Genomic DNA, 16,651 nt, shown 5'->3' with positions numbered 1-16,651 from the left:
GAGAGCACCGAGCAGGAAGCCCCAGGTAGAACATAGTCCCGGGGATAATGAAGAAAATGACCATCCAGATGCACCAAAAATAACAAACTCCGCTTCCATTTACTCCTCCAGACTGTCCCGGACGCACCGGCGCACACGCTTCTTGAACTCAGCGGGGTCCTCTCGCCAGAGCCGGGCGGCTTCCACGTTGGCAGGGCTCTCATCGTTGGGGCTTGACAGCATAGAGATCACTGATAGCAGGATAGTCTCGGGGGTCTGGACAGGCGACCAGCGCTCGGCGGCAGATTCGTAGCCGTACTTGTCCTCCTCTGGGGGGTGCAGGATAGAGATGCAAACTTCACCATTGGGGTAGACTAACGAAGGAACAAATTAGCAAGACAATCCTCAAGGTATAGAGTCCTGGTATGCCCTCATCTCCCAGCCTCGGGTTCCCGAGGATCCCCATATCGGATGTGGCTATTTCGGAAGTGGCGACTTACTGTTTGGATGGAAGAGCGACGACTCGAACTTCATCTTTGGGGGCATATGAGGGTATTCAATGGGGAAGGTAAGGCGAGCGCGAAAGAAACCACCTAAATCAAGATATTAGCCTCTTGCTGTTCCTAAATCTAGACCTTAGGCGACAAGTCCGATCATGCTCGTCGATAACTCCAGCTAGACAACTGCTCATGCAATCACGGAAACTGGGAAATGCGCACCTCCATATAACTTGACATCGTCTGAGATCATCAGCATGACCTCCCATTCGAAGATGTTGCTGTCGACCAGACCACAGCTGATCCCAGGAATGTCCTTGTCAGACTGCATCTGCTGCAGCTGACGGGCTAGCATGCGACCGGCGGGGGAGGTCGCCATCTTGAGTATTTGAAGCGAAGAGATTCAAATTATGAGAATCGACAGTGGCGGTGGAATAGCAAATCAAGATTAGGTGAGGGGGAGGGCAGTAAAGACGGTGTACACCGCTTTTACTTTTAGTGGCGGATAGATTCTACATTTACATTAGGAATAGATCATAAACGAAACATAATTTTCGATCAATGAATAAATAGAGGTCTTAGAAAACATAGACCATGCAGAGGTGAAGAGCTTGCAGGAATCAATGGTGCCACATAATGTCACAGGTGGTATTTTAATTCCACCCAGGTAACAGGTTACAAATTCATTTATCCAATGACGGGCTTCTCGGGAGATCCATTGCCAGGACCATTGGGCTTCATGATGAAAAGCTGCCCACCGAGAACAAGGGCGGCAAACACCCACACAGCCATTTCCATGGCAAAGGTCTTGAGAACCACCTTGGCAAAGCGAACCCGGCCAGCCCAGTCAAAGCTTTTCCAGGCCTCCAGCAAGCCGATCTTGCCACTGCCGCCAACAATCGCTGGTTGCACCTTGCCACCAAAAGAGCGATCGAATGGAACAATAGTCTCCTGGTCCTCGGGAAGCATGGATGCCGCAACACGGATAAAGATCACGCGAGCGGGGAGAAGGACGACGAAGGACAAGATAGCAGGGATGGCAGCCACAGCCATCCACCGGCACATATCAGTGAGGCTGTTGTCGTTTCCGGGGGTGATGTTGAATGCACCGACTAACTGGGCGATAGACATGGGCAAGAAGAAAAAGGCAGCTGTCAACAACTCCATCAACAGGGCTGCAGGCGCAATCTTGAGCCAGGCACGATAGCTGGGAATACGCTGGTAAAAGCGCTTCGGGGAGGGCTCCGTGATGACGATGTGGACCCAGGCCATCTGCCAGGTAGATAGAAGAACGCCGACAAAGGGCTGCACGAAGAACTGGCCGATGAAGGAGCTAGATGAAACGGGAATGATGGCGGAGAGGATTCCCCGGGCCATGCTCCAGGCCAAGTACATGCTCAAGCCACGGAAACGCGACCAGAAACCGGCACGGTTCCGCAGGTGCTTCACGGTAGTACGCAGCTTGCTAGTGATGGGCTTGGGAGAGGGGACTGCAGCGGGTTCAGGGTCGTTAGGATCGTATGGCTTGGCGATATCATCGTTGTTGTTGTCGATGCGAACGTAGATATCCGGGTTGGAATCTTCTATCGCGGCCAGCGTTGAGACAACCAATCCGTAGGTGTATTCGATAGCCCCGGCCATCAACGCAAGGATCAGGGCTGATAAGATAAATAGAGCAACCAGGCCACCGGGGGTCTGCTCATCTTCGGGCTTATGCTTAAGCGCTTGCAGGTGACCTGAGGCAAGCTCGGCACTGCGGCGCATCAAATGCGCGGTGACTGCGGACATGATGAACTTTGGAATATGGAAGAAAAGTGGGAGAAAGGGAAGAAATCAGGTCATAAATAAGAGGGGATGCGGCTGACGGCTGACCAGGCTGCGACCGGGTAGGTAGGCAACAACAGGGTCTGACCCACAGTCTGGATTTATTACGAAGCATACACACAGCAGCATGTGTTTAATACTCCATGCTAATATCTTAAAGACTTCTGTTTGATTTTATTCTACTCCGTACTATGCAATCTTTTCCAACCAAAAAAAAGGATTCAAACGTGACTGGAAAACTCTTCCCTTTGACCAGTTTAAATATAGATCCCCCTTAAGTCCATCGGCGTTTGCACCCCGACAGTGCCGATTTGCCCAGGGAATATCCCAACAGGGTCAGGGTTCAGTACACTAGTGGCCCGTTCAACCAATCCAGGGGCGCATTTGTTTGCAACGTCACGAGGAGGATCAAGCCGTAGGGCCAATGGACCACAATCTGAGGCTCAAAGTGGGGTCCAAACAAACGAGTGCATCTGAATGAAAAGACACACCAATTGTTGATTAGTCAACACTGTTGTCAACATCACGTGCTGATTTATCACGTGCATGACGGATAGATGATTCAGCGTACACGTGACTAGATTCCATAAACAGGGTGTGCGCCTTTTTAGCCTACTGTAGCGGGATAATCATGTTATTTTACCCTACACCTGAGTTGCGACAAACTAGTGGACATGCAACATTGCTTGAGGTATGGTGAAATGATATATGCATTCCAAGGTTTCCACCTTTTTGATGACATTGATCGAGTTGTTGACAATGATTAAATTTTTTTTTTCAAGTAAGCGCCTGAATTGCAGTTACATACGAGCTTAAGCAACACTCAAGTGCTCTCATTTAACGATCAACACCACATTCAAGAGTTGACCATTCGTTTGATAATCTTCAAATTACATGACACATCAGTTGATAGGCCCAGATTATATTGTTCCCGTTTTACGGGGAAATACATTGATACAGGTACGTACTGTACGTCCAGGAATATGTAGTAGGTATGTATATGTGTCTGCCTAGTACCCAATAAATACCAGTAACCTTGGAAGCTCTGCGCCATGTAAACTTTGGAACTTTAAAATCGTCTCGGAGCAATCCGAGTCGGACAGAGTTAATTGCCCAATTGCCGAGATTATGCATATAAGCTCGTCGGCTTAAATATCCCATTTCTCTGCCCAAACGCGGGTCAGAACGGGGACTCCCAACATTGGCGAATTGTACTTAAACCTTTTACAACCCCTCAATTAATGCACGTGGCATTCAAATGTTGGATGTCGCCTTACTGGAGACCAAAAACGGATGGTAATGAGGGATTTGCATGATTTTCATCCGAGCCGTAATCGACGTGTAATATGCACCCCGCAACTCTACGGGTGTCAGGTGCTCATGGATCAATACAGCGTAATGTACCAGGTACCTGGGCTTGGATGATATTACACCTCAAGTGCTATATGCACCCTGCATGATTGCATGATCTGCGCCGTTGATTATGTATCACAACATATTATTGCTGTGCAACCGAGACCCGAAAGCTACTATACCTACTAAGTACAGAGCAACAAGTCTACCGTAACTTGCAGGCCCCATGTCGTATGACACTGTTGTACAAGATCGACGAATATTACCCGTGAGGCGTTCTATTAACTTTCAAATGTTCCGTTGCTTCCAGTGGATGGAACAACTTACGTTCTCATCTGCCATAAAGATTTCGGATGGGCCCGGTGGGGTCGCTGTCCACCAACCATAACGTTGGAAAGCGGGAAAAAAAAGTTTTCTGGTTGACTCCATTCAGTCTAGATCTCTTCAGACTAAAAAAATTGACCGACGCAGGGGTCGAACCTGCAATCTCTTGATTCGTAGTCAAGCGCCTTGCCATTGGGCCAGCCGGCCTTGTTGAGATGTGATCGAGATAACGCAATATGGACCACCGGAATAATTTATGGGATAATGAAATAGCATTTGGTTACGTGAGCCTCGTTGGAGGTGTGCAGTACATCGTAGCGTACACGGTCTATGGACAGAACAAAAGAAAAGGTTGCTATGCGTAGACGCCATAATCATGGAAAAGAAAAACAAACCCCGTGCGCCTGAAATGCTGTTTGCTGGTTTTCATACACTAGACCTTGGACTCAGTCATGTAGATCTCCGGTAACAGACCGGCCTTCTCTGACGCAATGCCATCCTCCACGTCGGCTGTCTGTGAGCAGCGGCGTTGGTGGGCCTTGCGCAATCCTAGCCGGTAGGACACGGACATGACAACGTGTCCGATAAGGAAGCCGACTAAACAAGCGAGCAACCCAGCTGTGGCGCCAAGGACTGCGGGGAGGATCACGGGGCGCATGAGGCGCATAAAGGTGTGATCGTGGGTCTTGCCGTGCGGGCGGCGGTGGGTTCGGTGAGAGTAAGACGAAGGCGCAAAGTAAGGAGAGAAGATGTATCCAACAGTCGACTCCACAGCGCTGCTGGGTTTGGGGCTGGCAACATCGGCTTGCGATTGCTGAATAGTTGGTTTGGTTGATGCGGACTCGATTTTCGAAGGGTCAGTCTCAGCCGCCTTGTGACCATTGTCCTTGTGTTTAAACAATGCACCCATTTCCGTCTTCCAGAATTTCATCTTCCACTCTCGTTCCCCCGGAACGTCCGAGCGGATCTTTCCAGGTTCGATGCGGATTTTGGTGATGCGAGGATTTCCATCCGGGTGATCCAGCAAATCGAGTACAACGGTGTTGGCCGTGACCGGGTCGCCATGTTGGTCCAAAAAATCTACCTGGACCCTGACAATACCATGAGGGGCACCCACTTCATGGCTATTTAAGGGTCGGACTTCCAGAGAGTAGTAATAAGTTTCAAAGTCGAGACGCGTCTTTTGCGTGCTTTCATATCGGGGCGCATGGACCTGCATTGACATGGAAGGCGGGAAGACTCGGTCTCCGTTGGCAAACAATGAACCATCTTGCATGGACCATTCCACAGACTGCGTATGTTAGATACCGCGTTCGAGTTTGAGTGGTGCTCAACTAACCAGGTATGATTCGATAGAGGGTACAGGTTCTGAGGCCGGGTGGTAGTTCAAGTGGATCTCGTGTGATGAGGCGAGGGGGATCGACGTAGCGATCGCACCGACCAGACCCAGTACAGACCACGGCAAACGCATGTTGGATGTTGGGAGTAAAATGAGGAATGAGAAGGAAAGGGAGAAAGAGGGGTTTAAGGACAAAAGGTGAAGGGAGCAATTAAGCCGACCCGAACAAGGCTCTTAAAGTCAACCCCAAAGGCTCGGAAGCTAGACTCAACTTGGGTTTAATTACTGTAAATAATATGGATGCCTGCACACCACAGACCTCGGTATCGGTAAAATACTGAGAAATACTGACAAATACCGAGCTAGTGAATCCTAAGCTTTTCATCCCGAGATGAACTTGATTTGATTGGTTCAAAGTGGAAATAAGGGGGGCCAAAGGGTCTTAAGGCGTAATTTATCCTAACTCTTGCATCTACAATGGTCATAATTGGATCATTCGAATTATTCATTTGGGGGCTATTTTATTCCTTAGATTTTCACAGCAACAACCAGATTCGGCCCCCTTTCCCCATGCCCTGGAAATTGATCGGCACAATTGTTAACCCAGTCAAACCGAAAAAAACTAATCTTAGACATGGATCCACTTAAGGTGTCTCACAATTGTAGATGATCGCTTTGTCACGGGATATCCTGGACAGGAAATACTAAAGGTACCAACCCAAGTGCTAGTAGGTACAGTTGAAATGTTCTTTGATGAAGCCTACATCCTTGAAACAATTGGCATGGGTGAATAGAAGCGATGATACATATGTATCCATATTGCATGTACTGTATATAAGCTATACAATGAAGCTATATTCTATTCTTGGCGAGTGGATCCAGTGGGACTGATACATCCTGGTCCATGCTCGATCAATGTAACTACGTGCAGAGTTTTTCTAGCCTTGTAGCCTAGAGTGAAATTGTCGCTACCTAGTCATATTTTTACGTTAGGTAAATCATTTGAAGCCACGCGATACCCGATGAACGGCTTTGTCCGATGGTTCGAACCTTGAAAGTTTCATTCAGCCTTAGCCACAAGTCTCAAATTAAATTATGGTAGCATTTGAATCACTAGTAGTCGATCCGCCGCAGCCACACCCCACTATACAGTCCGATTATTCGACAGGACCAAGCATCAGTAATACGGCGCAGTCTGCCAGAATCGACAGCGGAAATTATCGGATACGTCGGGAATAGGCTGGATACTGCCGGTGCCAATGTCCAAGAGCGCATTCTTTGAGCCATATCGTGGGAATTCTGGCCCCACAGGTGATTTGGGCACACCAAACTGTGCGAAGCTGGTGAAATAGTCCTGCATGGCAATTGCGACAGTGGCGTTTTGGACGTCTAGGATCGACAAACCACCGTCAAGGCCAGCCTTGTCCGGGTTGTAAAAGGTGTATAGCGTGTCTTGGCCGTGGAGCGAGGGTGGGACGCTGAATTCGTATGCAAAGGTCTGGTTTTGATACGCCCAGTTGAGGTACTCCGTGTTGCATTCGAAAATAGATTCTGAGATGATGAATGCGTAGCGCTCAAGGGGACTTTTGTAGTCATAGGACCCGTTATATATCGGTGGGTATAGCACCTGAGTCACGTAATCGGTGACATTCTGCTTGATGAAAGGATAATATAACTTCAGCAGTGTTGGGAGGACGGTGCTGTTGACACTTTCGGGTGGAGTGAACTCGAGTCCCTCGGCCGTGTTGTGTCCAGTCATAACAGTCAGGTCATGGTCAAATCTGCCTTCCATAAGAAGCTGCCCAGGTAAGGCAGGGACGAACGTGCCATCTACAATTGGGGTGTAAGTGAAATCACCCCACTTGGATTTAGTGGCGATCTGGTATGCATTAGCGTCCATCAATTTCTCTGATGGAAGTTGCCGTGCTTCATCAATCGTGCTGACATTCAAAATTTCGAGAAATGTTTGCAGAATCTCCTCGGGCTGCTGATTATCAGGCATGGGTACCCAGCCTGGACTCTGCACAATCGCCTGCTGAAATCGAGACGGTCCCCCCTTGCCGCCATATGCAGTGATTTGATGCACGATGGAGCCTGCACCGGCTGACTCGCCGATAAGAGTGACTCGCTCAGGATCTCCACCAAACAAGTGAATGTTCTTGTATACCCATTCCAAAGCAAAGCGCTGATCATGAAGTCCCGCATTGGCAGTTCCGTTTGCCATAAGAGTGTCACCTCCCAACCAACCAAAGGCACCCAGCTAACCCTGTTAGTGAAATTCATATCACTGTCGCCCATGACTTACACGATAATTTATCGCAACATAGACAACCCCCTCACCAACAATCATGCTCCGATTGATCAGCCCCGAAGGATCCTCCTGCGTTTTATCGCCTTCCGCGTACCCTCCACCATAGATCCAGACCAAGACCGGCGCCAAGGACTCCTTGGAGATCGAGCGATTCCCATGTGACCGATCGAAAATCTTCTTGGGAACAAGCACATCGAGAAACAGACAATCCTCCGTCACGCGCGGGTCATACGGCCGTGGTACATACGGGTAAGAAGAAATATTCGACGACTGATTGAACGGTGTCCCTTCGAATACACTCAAAAGGAACGCCGGCATGATATCCGAAGACCAGATAGGCTTGGCTTGGGGACAAACCCGGCCGACCGAACCATTCTGAACCTGAGAACGATTCTGTTCCGGTAATTCAGGAGCGCGAAATCGCAAATCCCCTACTGGCGGAGCCGCATAGCGGATATTGGTGAAGTTGTACAAGCCTTTGGTGCTCTGAAACCTTATTAGCCGTTTAATCAAGCTTGGAATGTGAGGTATGCTGACATTGAATGAAATCGCTTGGTGTAGTTCATAGCCGAGATCAACGATAGGAAGCCCCGATGCAGAGCAGGCTACCACAAAGAAAAGAAGTAAAACAATCATCTCACAAAACTCGATTATTGAGAAATTTCAGAGCCACTCGACTTGTGTACTGGGGAACAATGCTATTCTTCGCTTTCGGCTCGGGGCGGGGGGATGGAAGGTACCTTATCTGTCCCAGGAACGATCGACGGGAAGAACCCAAAACTTCTGTAGAAAGCATCGAAATCAGGTATTCATGACGTTACATGGGCATAATGGCTATGTCTAGGTGGTAGTTTGAATGAGCGGTCAAATCTTGCCTTTTACTGCATCCGGCGTTGACCAATAGAACACTGCACCCGCGATAGCCGATCGATGCATAAACTCTCAGAAGTATGATCATCCTGGATTTCCGAGATATATAGGATAATCTGCAGCTTGAATACCTAGGTAGACGTACAGATGGCAGGGCATGAAATATTTGTGAGCCCTTTGGCCTTGGGCCAGTGCATAGTTCCCTCGAATCACCGATCCTCAACCTCTCGGATTTTGTAATCAATCATTTCGTTCGATACGACGTCATGTTCATTCTGCAACTTGTTGGCAGTTTCCACCCCGGCAGCTGGAACTCGGTACTCAAAGCGCTTCCCTGGAGCCGGGACTGAGCCATCAGGGAGGGCATACGGGAATGGAAGATACTCGGGCAGCAGTCCAAGCTGAACAAGCACGGTCGCCTGGTCCCATGCGATGTGTTCATGATAGAGCCTATCACCACGAATATTGACTACCGAGGTGAAGGGGATACGGAGTGGTTTTCCAGTTGGTGGGATTCCAGGGACACTGAGAACGTTAGTCGAAATATTGGCTTTGGCGTACATAACTTACAGCCAGTCAATCTGCTTCACGTGGGTGAGACAGAAGATGAATTCATCCACGATGCGATCGGTACCAATAGTGCGGCTAATTAGTTCGATCGCGGTATCATCCGGGTTGTTATAAATAAAATGGTAAAGGTAAAAATTGCTCAGACTAGCGCGGCCAATTCCACCGGTCATCTAATATTGATTAATACCAGTCTGTTATGAATGTGATGTAGACTCACGGTAGGAATATGGTTCACATATGGCTCTTGCACCATAGTGGCCATGGTCTTTTCAACCGAACGATCGCCAAACTCGTAGTAGGTGTGCTCATCCCAGATCTTTTCCAGATCAAAATTAGGGCCCCCAAGGAACTTTTTGAGAAATACAAGGCTGCGCGTGTGGGCAACGCCTGCTGTCGATATCTTGAAGTCCGGATGACCCGGGACAATGAAGCCGGACGAGATGGTGTCCGGATAGAAATAAGATTTCTGATGGTCATCCTTGACATCATTCTCGGGGGTTTGCAAATGCAGGAGATGTTTTGTTTCATCCATTTCCCAGGTATCAAAACAAACCGCAGCCATCACAGTGTCGGCGAAAGCTCGCAAATCAGGAATGGTGGCATAGTCTCGTTTAGAACCATATACTAAAGTCACGTTAACATAAGGCAGATATTTGGAGACGTATATGAAGCTCACCTATCAACCCGAAATCGTTATCTGTGGAAGTGCACTCCGGTAGGTCTGATAAATGTTGTCTCAAGCTCGCGATAGTCTCGGCATTATTGCTATTCGCATTAAGTGTTATCTGGCCCACTGCAAATCCTTCTTCAGCCCACTTCTGGAGTGGTGCAGGATCCAGAGTCTGGTTTTGCTCTTGACAGTCCGCAAAGGCTGCAGGTCGGACAATAAACAGTCCCGGGCCACTTCCATGACGAGTGAGTGGGGGCTGGATGGTGATATAGGGGCCAAAGGGGATTGGTCTAGCTGACAGTCCAGATAATGTTGTCATGTTGATCACAAAACCCATGGGATTTAGTATCGTCGAGTATTCAAGCTGCTGAGGTGCGGGGTAAAATATTAGTAAACCAATTGAGATATTACTAACTTAAAGGAAACAGCATTGATCATGAATAATTACCTGCAATTCCCGTGAATAACAAAGCAGACCTTTAGTCCGACACATCCTACACGTGACTCTGCTTCTCGTCCTACCATTACACTGATCCGAACATTTGAAGCCCGCATTCCAGCGCAGAAGTCGTCAAATCGTATCTCGCAACATCAAAAAAACCAGTTCCAACGACCACACATCATTATAGGCATCTTGGACCTGTAGCCTTCGGGACTAATTCTCTCAAGCTGTCAAGTTCAGTCGAAAGAAGAAATTTTCGTGAATTAATGAAGCGGTGGCTTGTGACGATATATCCCCCCATAGTGGGGATACCGGATTCTGCATTCTGGCGAATGCGGAGGTTCTTGGCTTCACTCGCGGCAGCATCATCTTTAGCCTGTAACACTTAGTATTCTCGACGTGAAAACACATACGCTATCTCTAGCAATTTGTATTCTAAGCAGCCAAAACGCTTCATCTCGTTCCGCATTTTCAGCCACGCGTTGGCGGCATTGGCCAGACTCGGGGCCAGGCCGCTTACAATGCTGAAAAATCTGCATTGATCTCGCATTAGCATTGTAGAGGTGATTAGAAGCGATTGATAATGGCTCGATAGGGATGGAGTATAAGGAGTTGATAATGCAAAAAATGTAGATGATTTTTGAACTCACAACGATTTGTGATTACGGTCGATAGCTGGATGCTGTTCTTACCTTGGGAAGAGACTTGACTAATGCATGAAAAACGAAGGTGAATGTTAGGATACCAGTTAGGAGACTCGGGAGGTAACTCAGTAAGTGGTATAGGAGGGAAATTCTCAGTCTAGGCTAAATCTCGCGGATGACCATTCTGCATTATGAAGCCCGCCATATTATTTAAGCCAAAATTTGAACCAATCTCGCTATATAGCCAATCCTACATCTTGTGAACCCAAGACTTTGCAGTCCACCCTCGGAACTTCTTCCCATACAAGTAACATGGGATCGCGCAGAGACACCACAGAGTACACAAGCTCATGTTCAGCATGATAGGCTTCACAAATCCACTGTCTGACACCCATGTCGTGATAAACTTACTGAATCCATAACCCCACAGATTCTTATTAACTGTGATTGCGACAAAGATGGAACCAGCAACAGGCTTGTAACTATCGACGGCATACGTGCTGACGATGGCTGGTAGGGCAGCAACTTGAAGCCCAGCCGCGGTGTACCCGATGATGACAATGATCTATAATGTTAGAGTGCGAATTCAAGAGGTCAGAGCAAAACTTACCCGCCAATCCCATTTGTACTGGTAGCCAAAAGCCACGACAAAGTTCCCGATAATCATAATTGCCACGTAGATCGCCATTGCTGGGAGTCGCATCTCCGGCTCTCGGATTCCCTTGTTCTTTCGCGTGGCTCGCATCGATATCCAGTCTGAAAAAGGCCCATTGGTAGAAAGGCCAATCACAGCCCCAACGAGAATTGCAAAATTAAAGAAACCGATCGTTTGACTGCTGAAGTTGTACGGAGGCTCAGCAAATGCTTGACTCTGTGTAAGATTCAACGTCAGGAAGCAACTGGCGGACCAGGAAACGACAAAAGCAGACAGCTCGACAATTGGAAACGCCAATAGCTTCCATGGAAGCCAGAAGCTGATAAGAATATCCTTCCAACTGGCGCCCTCAGCTTGCCAAAGGTGGAATTGCTTTTTGGAAGGATGGCCCTTGTGCAAGTATGGATCTTGTGAGTGATCACCCTCTTCGACTTCTGTGGGATCTCCCTCCACATTCTCTTTTTGTGTGAATTCGACGGGTTTGTCAGAACTGGCCGAGGATGGGGGCTGTTCTGCATGGATAACTTCGTCGGGATGAACGCGGTGCCACTTGGTCTCCGGGAAAACGAAGATCAGCAGGAGGAGTGAAAGGCCTAACAAGCCGACGTTGAGCCAGAAGAAGCTGCGCCAACCAATGTGGTCTGCCATGGAGCCTGCGATGATTGGACCGATCATCAAAGAACCAAAGTAGAAGGTGAAGTATAACGTATTGTAGGCACCACGCTCGTGAAGAAACATGATGTCTGCAATGACCTGCGGCTGAAGTGTCTATTGGAAGATTAGAATAGCCTTGGAATATATGAAAATAAGATCTCACCTCAGCAGGACCAGCGCCTATACCATTCAAAACACACGCGCCCATATAACTCCCATAGGTAGGTGCCACAGCACGCCAGACATTACTGGCCAGACAGATCAGAGTCGAGAAAATAAGGACAGGGCGTCGACCGAAGCATGTAGAAATAGGAACCCTAGGATCATCAGTGGTATCCAGCATGTAAAGTACACGTTGATCTTACCAGATAAAATTGCTGAATCCCAGTACAAGGATGCAAACTCCAGTAAACTGGACAATGTCGGCCAAACTCCTATCAAAGCTCGCTTCCATCTGAGGCATCATTGGTGCAAGGGCTAAAGGCCCCAATCCCTGACAGAATGTTGTCAATGTTGCGATGGCCATCGTGGACATCTTCCAAAATCTGCTCCAGTTCTATATATGTGATATTAGAGACCCAACACCCATTATTACAGGAAAGACTTACAAGAGGATCATGAATATCAGGCGAGGGCTGTGGCACCAATACGCGACTGGATTTAGACGAAGACTTGACGAAATGGTGTGAGCCAACCTAGAGAGTCATCCATGCTGTGATTAGCAATTAATCCGTTTAAAAGGCATGCTGCAGGGCTTCAAGATTCTTCTCACATCAGCCATAATCTCAGTACCGGGAAGAATTTTGGTTCCAAGCTCCTCCTCTATCTGGTGGAGAACCTGGGTAACCCATTAGCTGAATTTTTTATGAAATAAAATGATAAACAGGATAACTCACGACTTCATCATAGTTCATCTCCATGATGGGCAAAATCTGCCGTAGCTTGGCATAAACTGTAGAGTCCGAGTAATCTAGGATATGCGGGCGTAAAGCTGGTCTTATGTCTCCACAAGGAGTAAACAGGATAAAGCGCGGAATTAGATATTCTTCCAATTGCCGAGCTACAAGATCAACGGAATAGGGGAAGTGAACCTTAGAAAGAGGGGACAAGGACATAAGACCCGACTGGTTAATGGCGTTGCTTACCTTCTTCTTTGAAATCTACTAGATCAACTAAGATTGGTCCATTCCTTATAGAGTTTAACGGCAAGTCTTAGATGAAAGAATCCTGATGGCACGAAGGTTGTTTCGGGCTCCACATTCGTACTTTTCGTATTCCCCCCCGGATTTCCCCCGCACTCGCTATAGACAACTGCGGTATGAATTGTTTTAACTTCTGTCGCTTACCCTTGCCACAAAATATCGGTATTTCAGAACGGCATTTGGCCGCCATCAAAAGCTCGAGATGATTTGATTCACTAAGCATGCTATCTGGTACTAAAAAGGGGTTCGATATATTGGTAGATCACTTCAAAGCTTATTGGCAATAATGTGATGGTAGTTTAAGGGCCTATTTTACGTACCCGCGATACCCACACTTGATTCAGGGTTTCAATGTTATCGTGTACGACTGATTTTGAAGCATGAAATTTCCCTTAATCCTTCAAATGCTCCATGGCGGGGCGACCTCGGGAGATTATTATGACTTGGCGGTGTTCTGCTAACACGGAGAAAATTCCGCCTCTATACTTTTTTGGCTGGAGGTAATGACGCGTTCAATGTCGATTCCACAAACCCTGGAGTTTCTGAGCCACAGATTTAGTCGCCCAGCCAAGGTCTGCCTCCAAACCACCTAAGAGATCAATGATGATTCGATGCTCCTCCGAGCCCTCTAGACATTGTCCCACGGCAAATAACAGCGGAGTCATGTACACGCGAACTTCTCCCCGAGGCCGTCCCAGCGCGATCCCAAATACATCTCGACTCCGATACTCCACCTCCTTTGTAACCTCCCGATACCCCTGCAAGCGATCGAACGCCGTACTCGGCGCGCTCAATACATCCGGTGGTCGATTCAACAATAGCGCGATCCGCCCGAAATGATAGTGTTGCATTGCAGCTGCACAGGTCGGGAGGCTATAAAATACTTCGGGGAAGGGTAATTGAGGGCCATTAGGCGATTTTGCCGGGTCTCTGGGATTCTCGATCCGTACACAAGGACGAAAGGTCTCCGGGACACCGTCGAACCAAACTTGTAACTCGAAAGAAAGATCCAGCCAGCAATTCGTGTCGGAGTAAGATTGCTGATCGGCCTCTGTTGAATCTTTGGGTGAAGTAGAGGGACTTTCAGTCCACTGAGCAATCTGTGACTCTTTTGACCGAGCCAGAAAATTGACGACCTTGGAGATAAGCCATGATAGACCATTTGCTGCCTGATCTTCTTGACTCATATGGCTGGAGCCCATTTGGAATTTATGTTGGTCGTCAATGGATATTCCTGCAGCTCGCCATAGAGGGAGATTGGCGGGGCTGAGATGGGTCGCTGATCTGATGAAATATGACCCTAGGTAATCCTGTCGAGCGAAGTTCCAGAAAGAAGCGCGCAGCCCGTGAGAGAAAAAGGGTGAACCTGTCAAATTCAGATGCAGAAGAGACTCGTACAACGGACGGATACCCGCAAGATGCCTACATCATGTCAGTAACTTTTCAGAAGCACACTCATTGAATCTTACTTGTGCCACTCTTCACCGTTCGAGTCTAGAAGCCTGTATAATGTCAAAATAGTGACAGTCGCAAGCATCTCCTCGGCCATCCGCAGAAGGCTTCCGTCGCTTCTTGTTTGTGCCCGCTCTTTTGTCAGACGTGAGTTAAGCCACCGACCGACCGTCTCGATTGGCGATTCCAGCACGGCCGAGGTAGAGACAGCCATATAGCCACCCGAACAATTATTGTTCAGGGCTGATGCCGTCATATAATAATAATTGGCAGCTTTGAGAAACCAATCAACATGAGCTGTATTCGGATACAGCTCGGTAGTAGCGGGACTGGTGAACATGCCGTTCCCAGCAGATGACTTTGCACCCTTTACTCGCCCTAGTTGCTTGGCTGCCAATGCGGCGATGGCATATTTGAGTGATGGGCTGTTGATGGATCGGATAGGCACATAGACGGAAAAGAACTTTCCAGAATCGGATAAGTCAAGCCTAGATGAAATCAGCATACGAAGAGCAATTGATCATATGGATAATCACCATGGTCCTATGACCTCTGCATAATGGCGGGTGAGAAATGCAATCTCATGCTCAGTGCCCGTCGAGAATTCAGAAAAGATATCTTGGAATTCTTCCTGTTCGCTCCGCTGAGAGGGCGTCTCTGCAGAAATCACTCGCTGATAATCACCTGAAATTGGATCTGTGAGATCCATGGAGATCTTCGGCGACACCGAGCTGTGAACACTGGTCGACCTAGTTTCCCCCCCCGGGGATGAAACCGGTAGGAGGTTGAGCTGCTGATAAAGTGGAAGGAAGCGAATTCTGAGCACTTGTCGCACTTGATTGCCTTGATGGACCGGGTTCGCCTGTCACTTGATCATCTCTTGGCTCCAACCTTGCTTTTTCCAGCTGAGACTTAGTATTGCCATCTTCCCTTGAGCTGAAGGCTTGATCTTGCGCCTCTGGCTGATTTTGAATTTGTGTTGATTGAGTTGCGCCCTGACCCTGTTCAAATATCAGACCTCGCTCTCTCTCATAGTAGAAAGAATTCGGCGTACTCTACTAGAATCTCCGACGCTTCCGTGTGCAGCGTGGACTTCTTGATAAGGAGCGTACCGGCGTCTCACCGTCGCTCCTTGATCAATGAATTTGCGAGTTTGAACATAGCCAGGACACTCCACACCAGCAGTGGTGCAGCGCTGACATTGCGGACGAGTCTCGTCACACTGTGATCGTCAGTTGGTGGCGATCTGTTTTCCGACATTGGTACGAACCTTCAAATGTCTTTTTTTACACCGCTCGCACGCCTTATTCGAGGGAACACCGGGCATGATATGATATTTTCACCGGGCGCATGCAGTCACTAGGCGCCAAGGACTCTCCTGGTTGATAACATTCAAGATGATGGCAGCTGCTGACATCCCATGTAATGAGTTGACGCAACGAAGTCGTGAAGATAGCTAACCGTGGACCGGCAGTTATCAAGGGATCTGAAACGTATCAAATTCGGCGATAATTCGGCATTTGCTCGGAATGTTTGATCTCAGTTCCCAGTGTTCTATGCAGCAGATAGTTGGGATAAAAGAGCAAGATTGCAGAAAAACCGAATAAATCCATTTTGATAGATAATAGCTAATGTTATTGTCTTGAATCAGAGTGATAGGCTTGTTTCATGTTATTGTGTTGAATCAGAGTGATACGCCTGTTTCAAACTTCAATGCGCTCCCTAGTAGTCAGTCATCTGATGTCCCTGGGAGACGTTCTTGATAAACCTCGTTAAGATATGTTTGAACACACAAGAATATGGAGATGAGGAATCTTAGCGATTTCAATCGTATTAAGTCTCTTACGAGCGAGTGGAATTCCGGT

At 48.0% G+C, this 16,651-nt stretch overlaps 7 protein-coding genes across 7 annotated transcripts; all 7 read right to left on the bottom strand.

The window, feature by feature from the left end:
* Nucleotides 1–99: 99 nt before the first annotated feature.
* Nucleotides 100–855, bottom strand: N7520_004185 (putative ubiquitin conjugating enzyme; the record flags this gene model as incomplete). The annotated part of the gene is made up of 3 exons (XM_057138120.1): nucleotides 100–353; nucleotides 480–572; nucleotides 699–855. The coding sequence occupies 3 exons, from the start codon at nucleotides 853–855 to the stop codon at nucleotides 100–102; spliced, it is 504 nt and encodes a 167-aa protein (XP_056998585.1).
* Nucleotides 856–1,163: 308 nt separating this feature from the next.
* N7520_004184 (uncharacterized protein) lies at nucleotides 1,164–2,264 on the bottom strand (the record flags this gene model as incomplete). Its single annotated transcript, XM_057138119.1, has 1 exon — nucleotides 1,164–2,264. The coding sequence occupies one exon, from the start codon at nucleotides 2,262–2,264 to the stop codon at nucleotides 1,164–1,166; it is 1,101 nt and encodes a 366-aa protein (XP_056998584.1).
* Nucleotides 2,265–4,410: 2,146 nt separating this feature from the next.
* N7520_004183 (uncharacterized protein) lies at nucleotides 4,411–5,448 on the bottom strand (the record flags this gene model as incomplete). The annotated part of the gene is made up of 2 exons (XM_057138118.1): nucleotides 4,411–5,268; nucleotides 5,317–5,448. 2 exons carry the CDS (start codon nucleotides 5,446–5,448, stop codon nucleotides 4,411–4,413), a joined length of 990 nt encoding a protein of 329 aa, XP_056998583.1.
* Nucleotides 5,449–6,493: 1,045 nt separating this feature from the next.
* Nucleotides 6,494–8,263, bottom strand: N7520_004182 (uncharacterized protein; the record flags this gene model as incomplete). Its single annotated transcript, XM_057138117.1, has 3 exons — nucleotides 6,494–7,576; nucleotides 7,622–8,113; nucleotides 8,165–8,263. 3 exons carry the CDS (start codon nucleotides 8,261–8,263, stop codon nucleotides 6,494–6,496), a joined length of 1,674 nt encoding a protein of 557 aa, XP_056998582.1.
* A 443-nt stretch (nucleotides 8,264–8,706) lies between these two features.
* On the bottom strand, nucleotides 8,707–10,056 carry N7520_004181 (uncharacterized protein; the record flags this gene model as incomplete). The annotated part of the gene is made up of 4 exons (XM_057138116.1): nucleotides 8,707–9,022; nucleotides 9,068–9,237; nucleotides 9,285–9,691; nucleotides 9,744–10,056. The coding sequence occupies 4 exons, from the start codon at nucleotides 10,054–10,056 to the stop codon at nucleotides 8,707–8,709; spliced, it is 1,206 nt and encodes a 401-aa protein (XP_056998581.1).
* Nucleotides 10,057–11,073: 1,017 nt separating this feature from the next.
* N7520_004180 (putative MFS transporter) lies at nucleotides 11,074–13,052 on the bottom strand (the record flags this gene model as incomplete). Its single annotated transcript, XM_057138115.1, has 7 exons — nucleotides 11,074–11,388; nucleotides 11,434–12,246; nucleotides 12,296–12,449; nucleotides 12,498–12,688; nucleotides 12,741–12,827; nucleotides 12,905–12,970; nucleotides 13,029–13,052. 7 exons carry the CDS (start codon nucleotides 13,050–13,052, stop codon nucleotides 11,074–11,076), a joined length of 1,650 nt encoding a protein of 549 aa, XP_056998580.1.
* Nucleotides 13,053–13,846: 794 nt separating this feature from the next.
* N7520_004179 (Zn(II)2Cys6 transcription factor domain-containing protein) lies at nucleotides 13,847–16,113 on the bottom strand (the record flags this gene model as incomplete). The annotated part of the gene is made up of 5 exons (XM_057138114.1): nucleotides 13,847–14,756; nucleotides 14,804–15,274; nucleotides 15,323–15,535; nucleotides 15,899–16,008; nucleotides 16,057–16,113. The coding sequence occupies 5 exons, from the start codon at nucleotides 16,111–16,113 to the stop codon at nucleotides 13,847–13,849; spliced, it is 1,761 nt and encodes a 586-aa protein (XP_056998579.1).
* Between the last annotated feature and the right edge of the window lie 538 nt (nucleotides 16,114–16,651).

This window comes from Penicillium odoratum (assembly GCF_028828045.1).
Source record: "Penicillium odoratum strain IBT 22623 chromosome Unknown utg000003l_segment0_segment0, whole genome shotgun sequence".
In the NCBI taxonomy this organism is placed as follows: domain Eukaryota; kingdom Fungi; phylum Ascomycota; class Eurotiomycetes; order Eurotiales; family Aspergillaceae; genus Penicillium; species Penicillium odoratum.
This window is presented reverse-complemented; position numbering and strand designations above follow the sequence as displayed.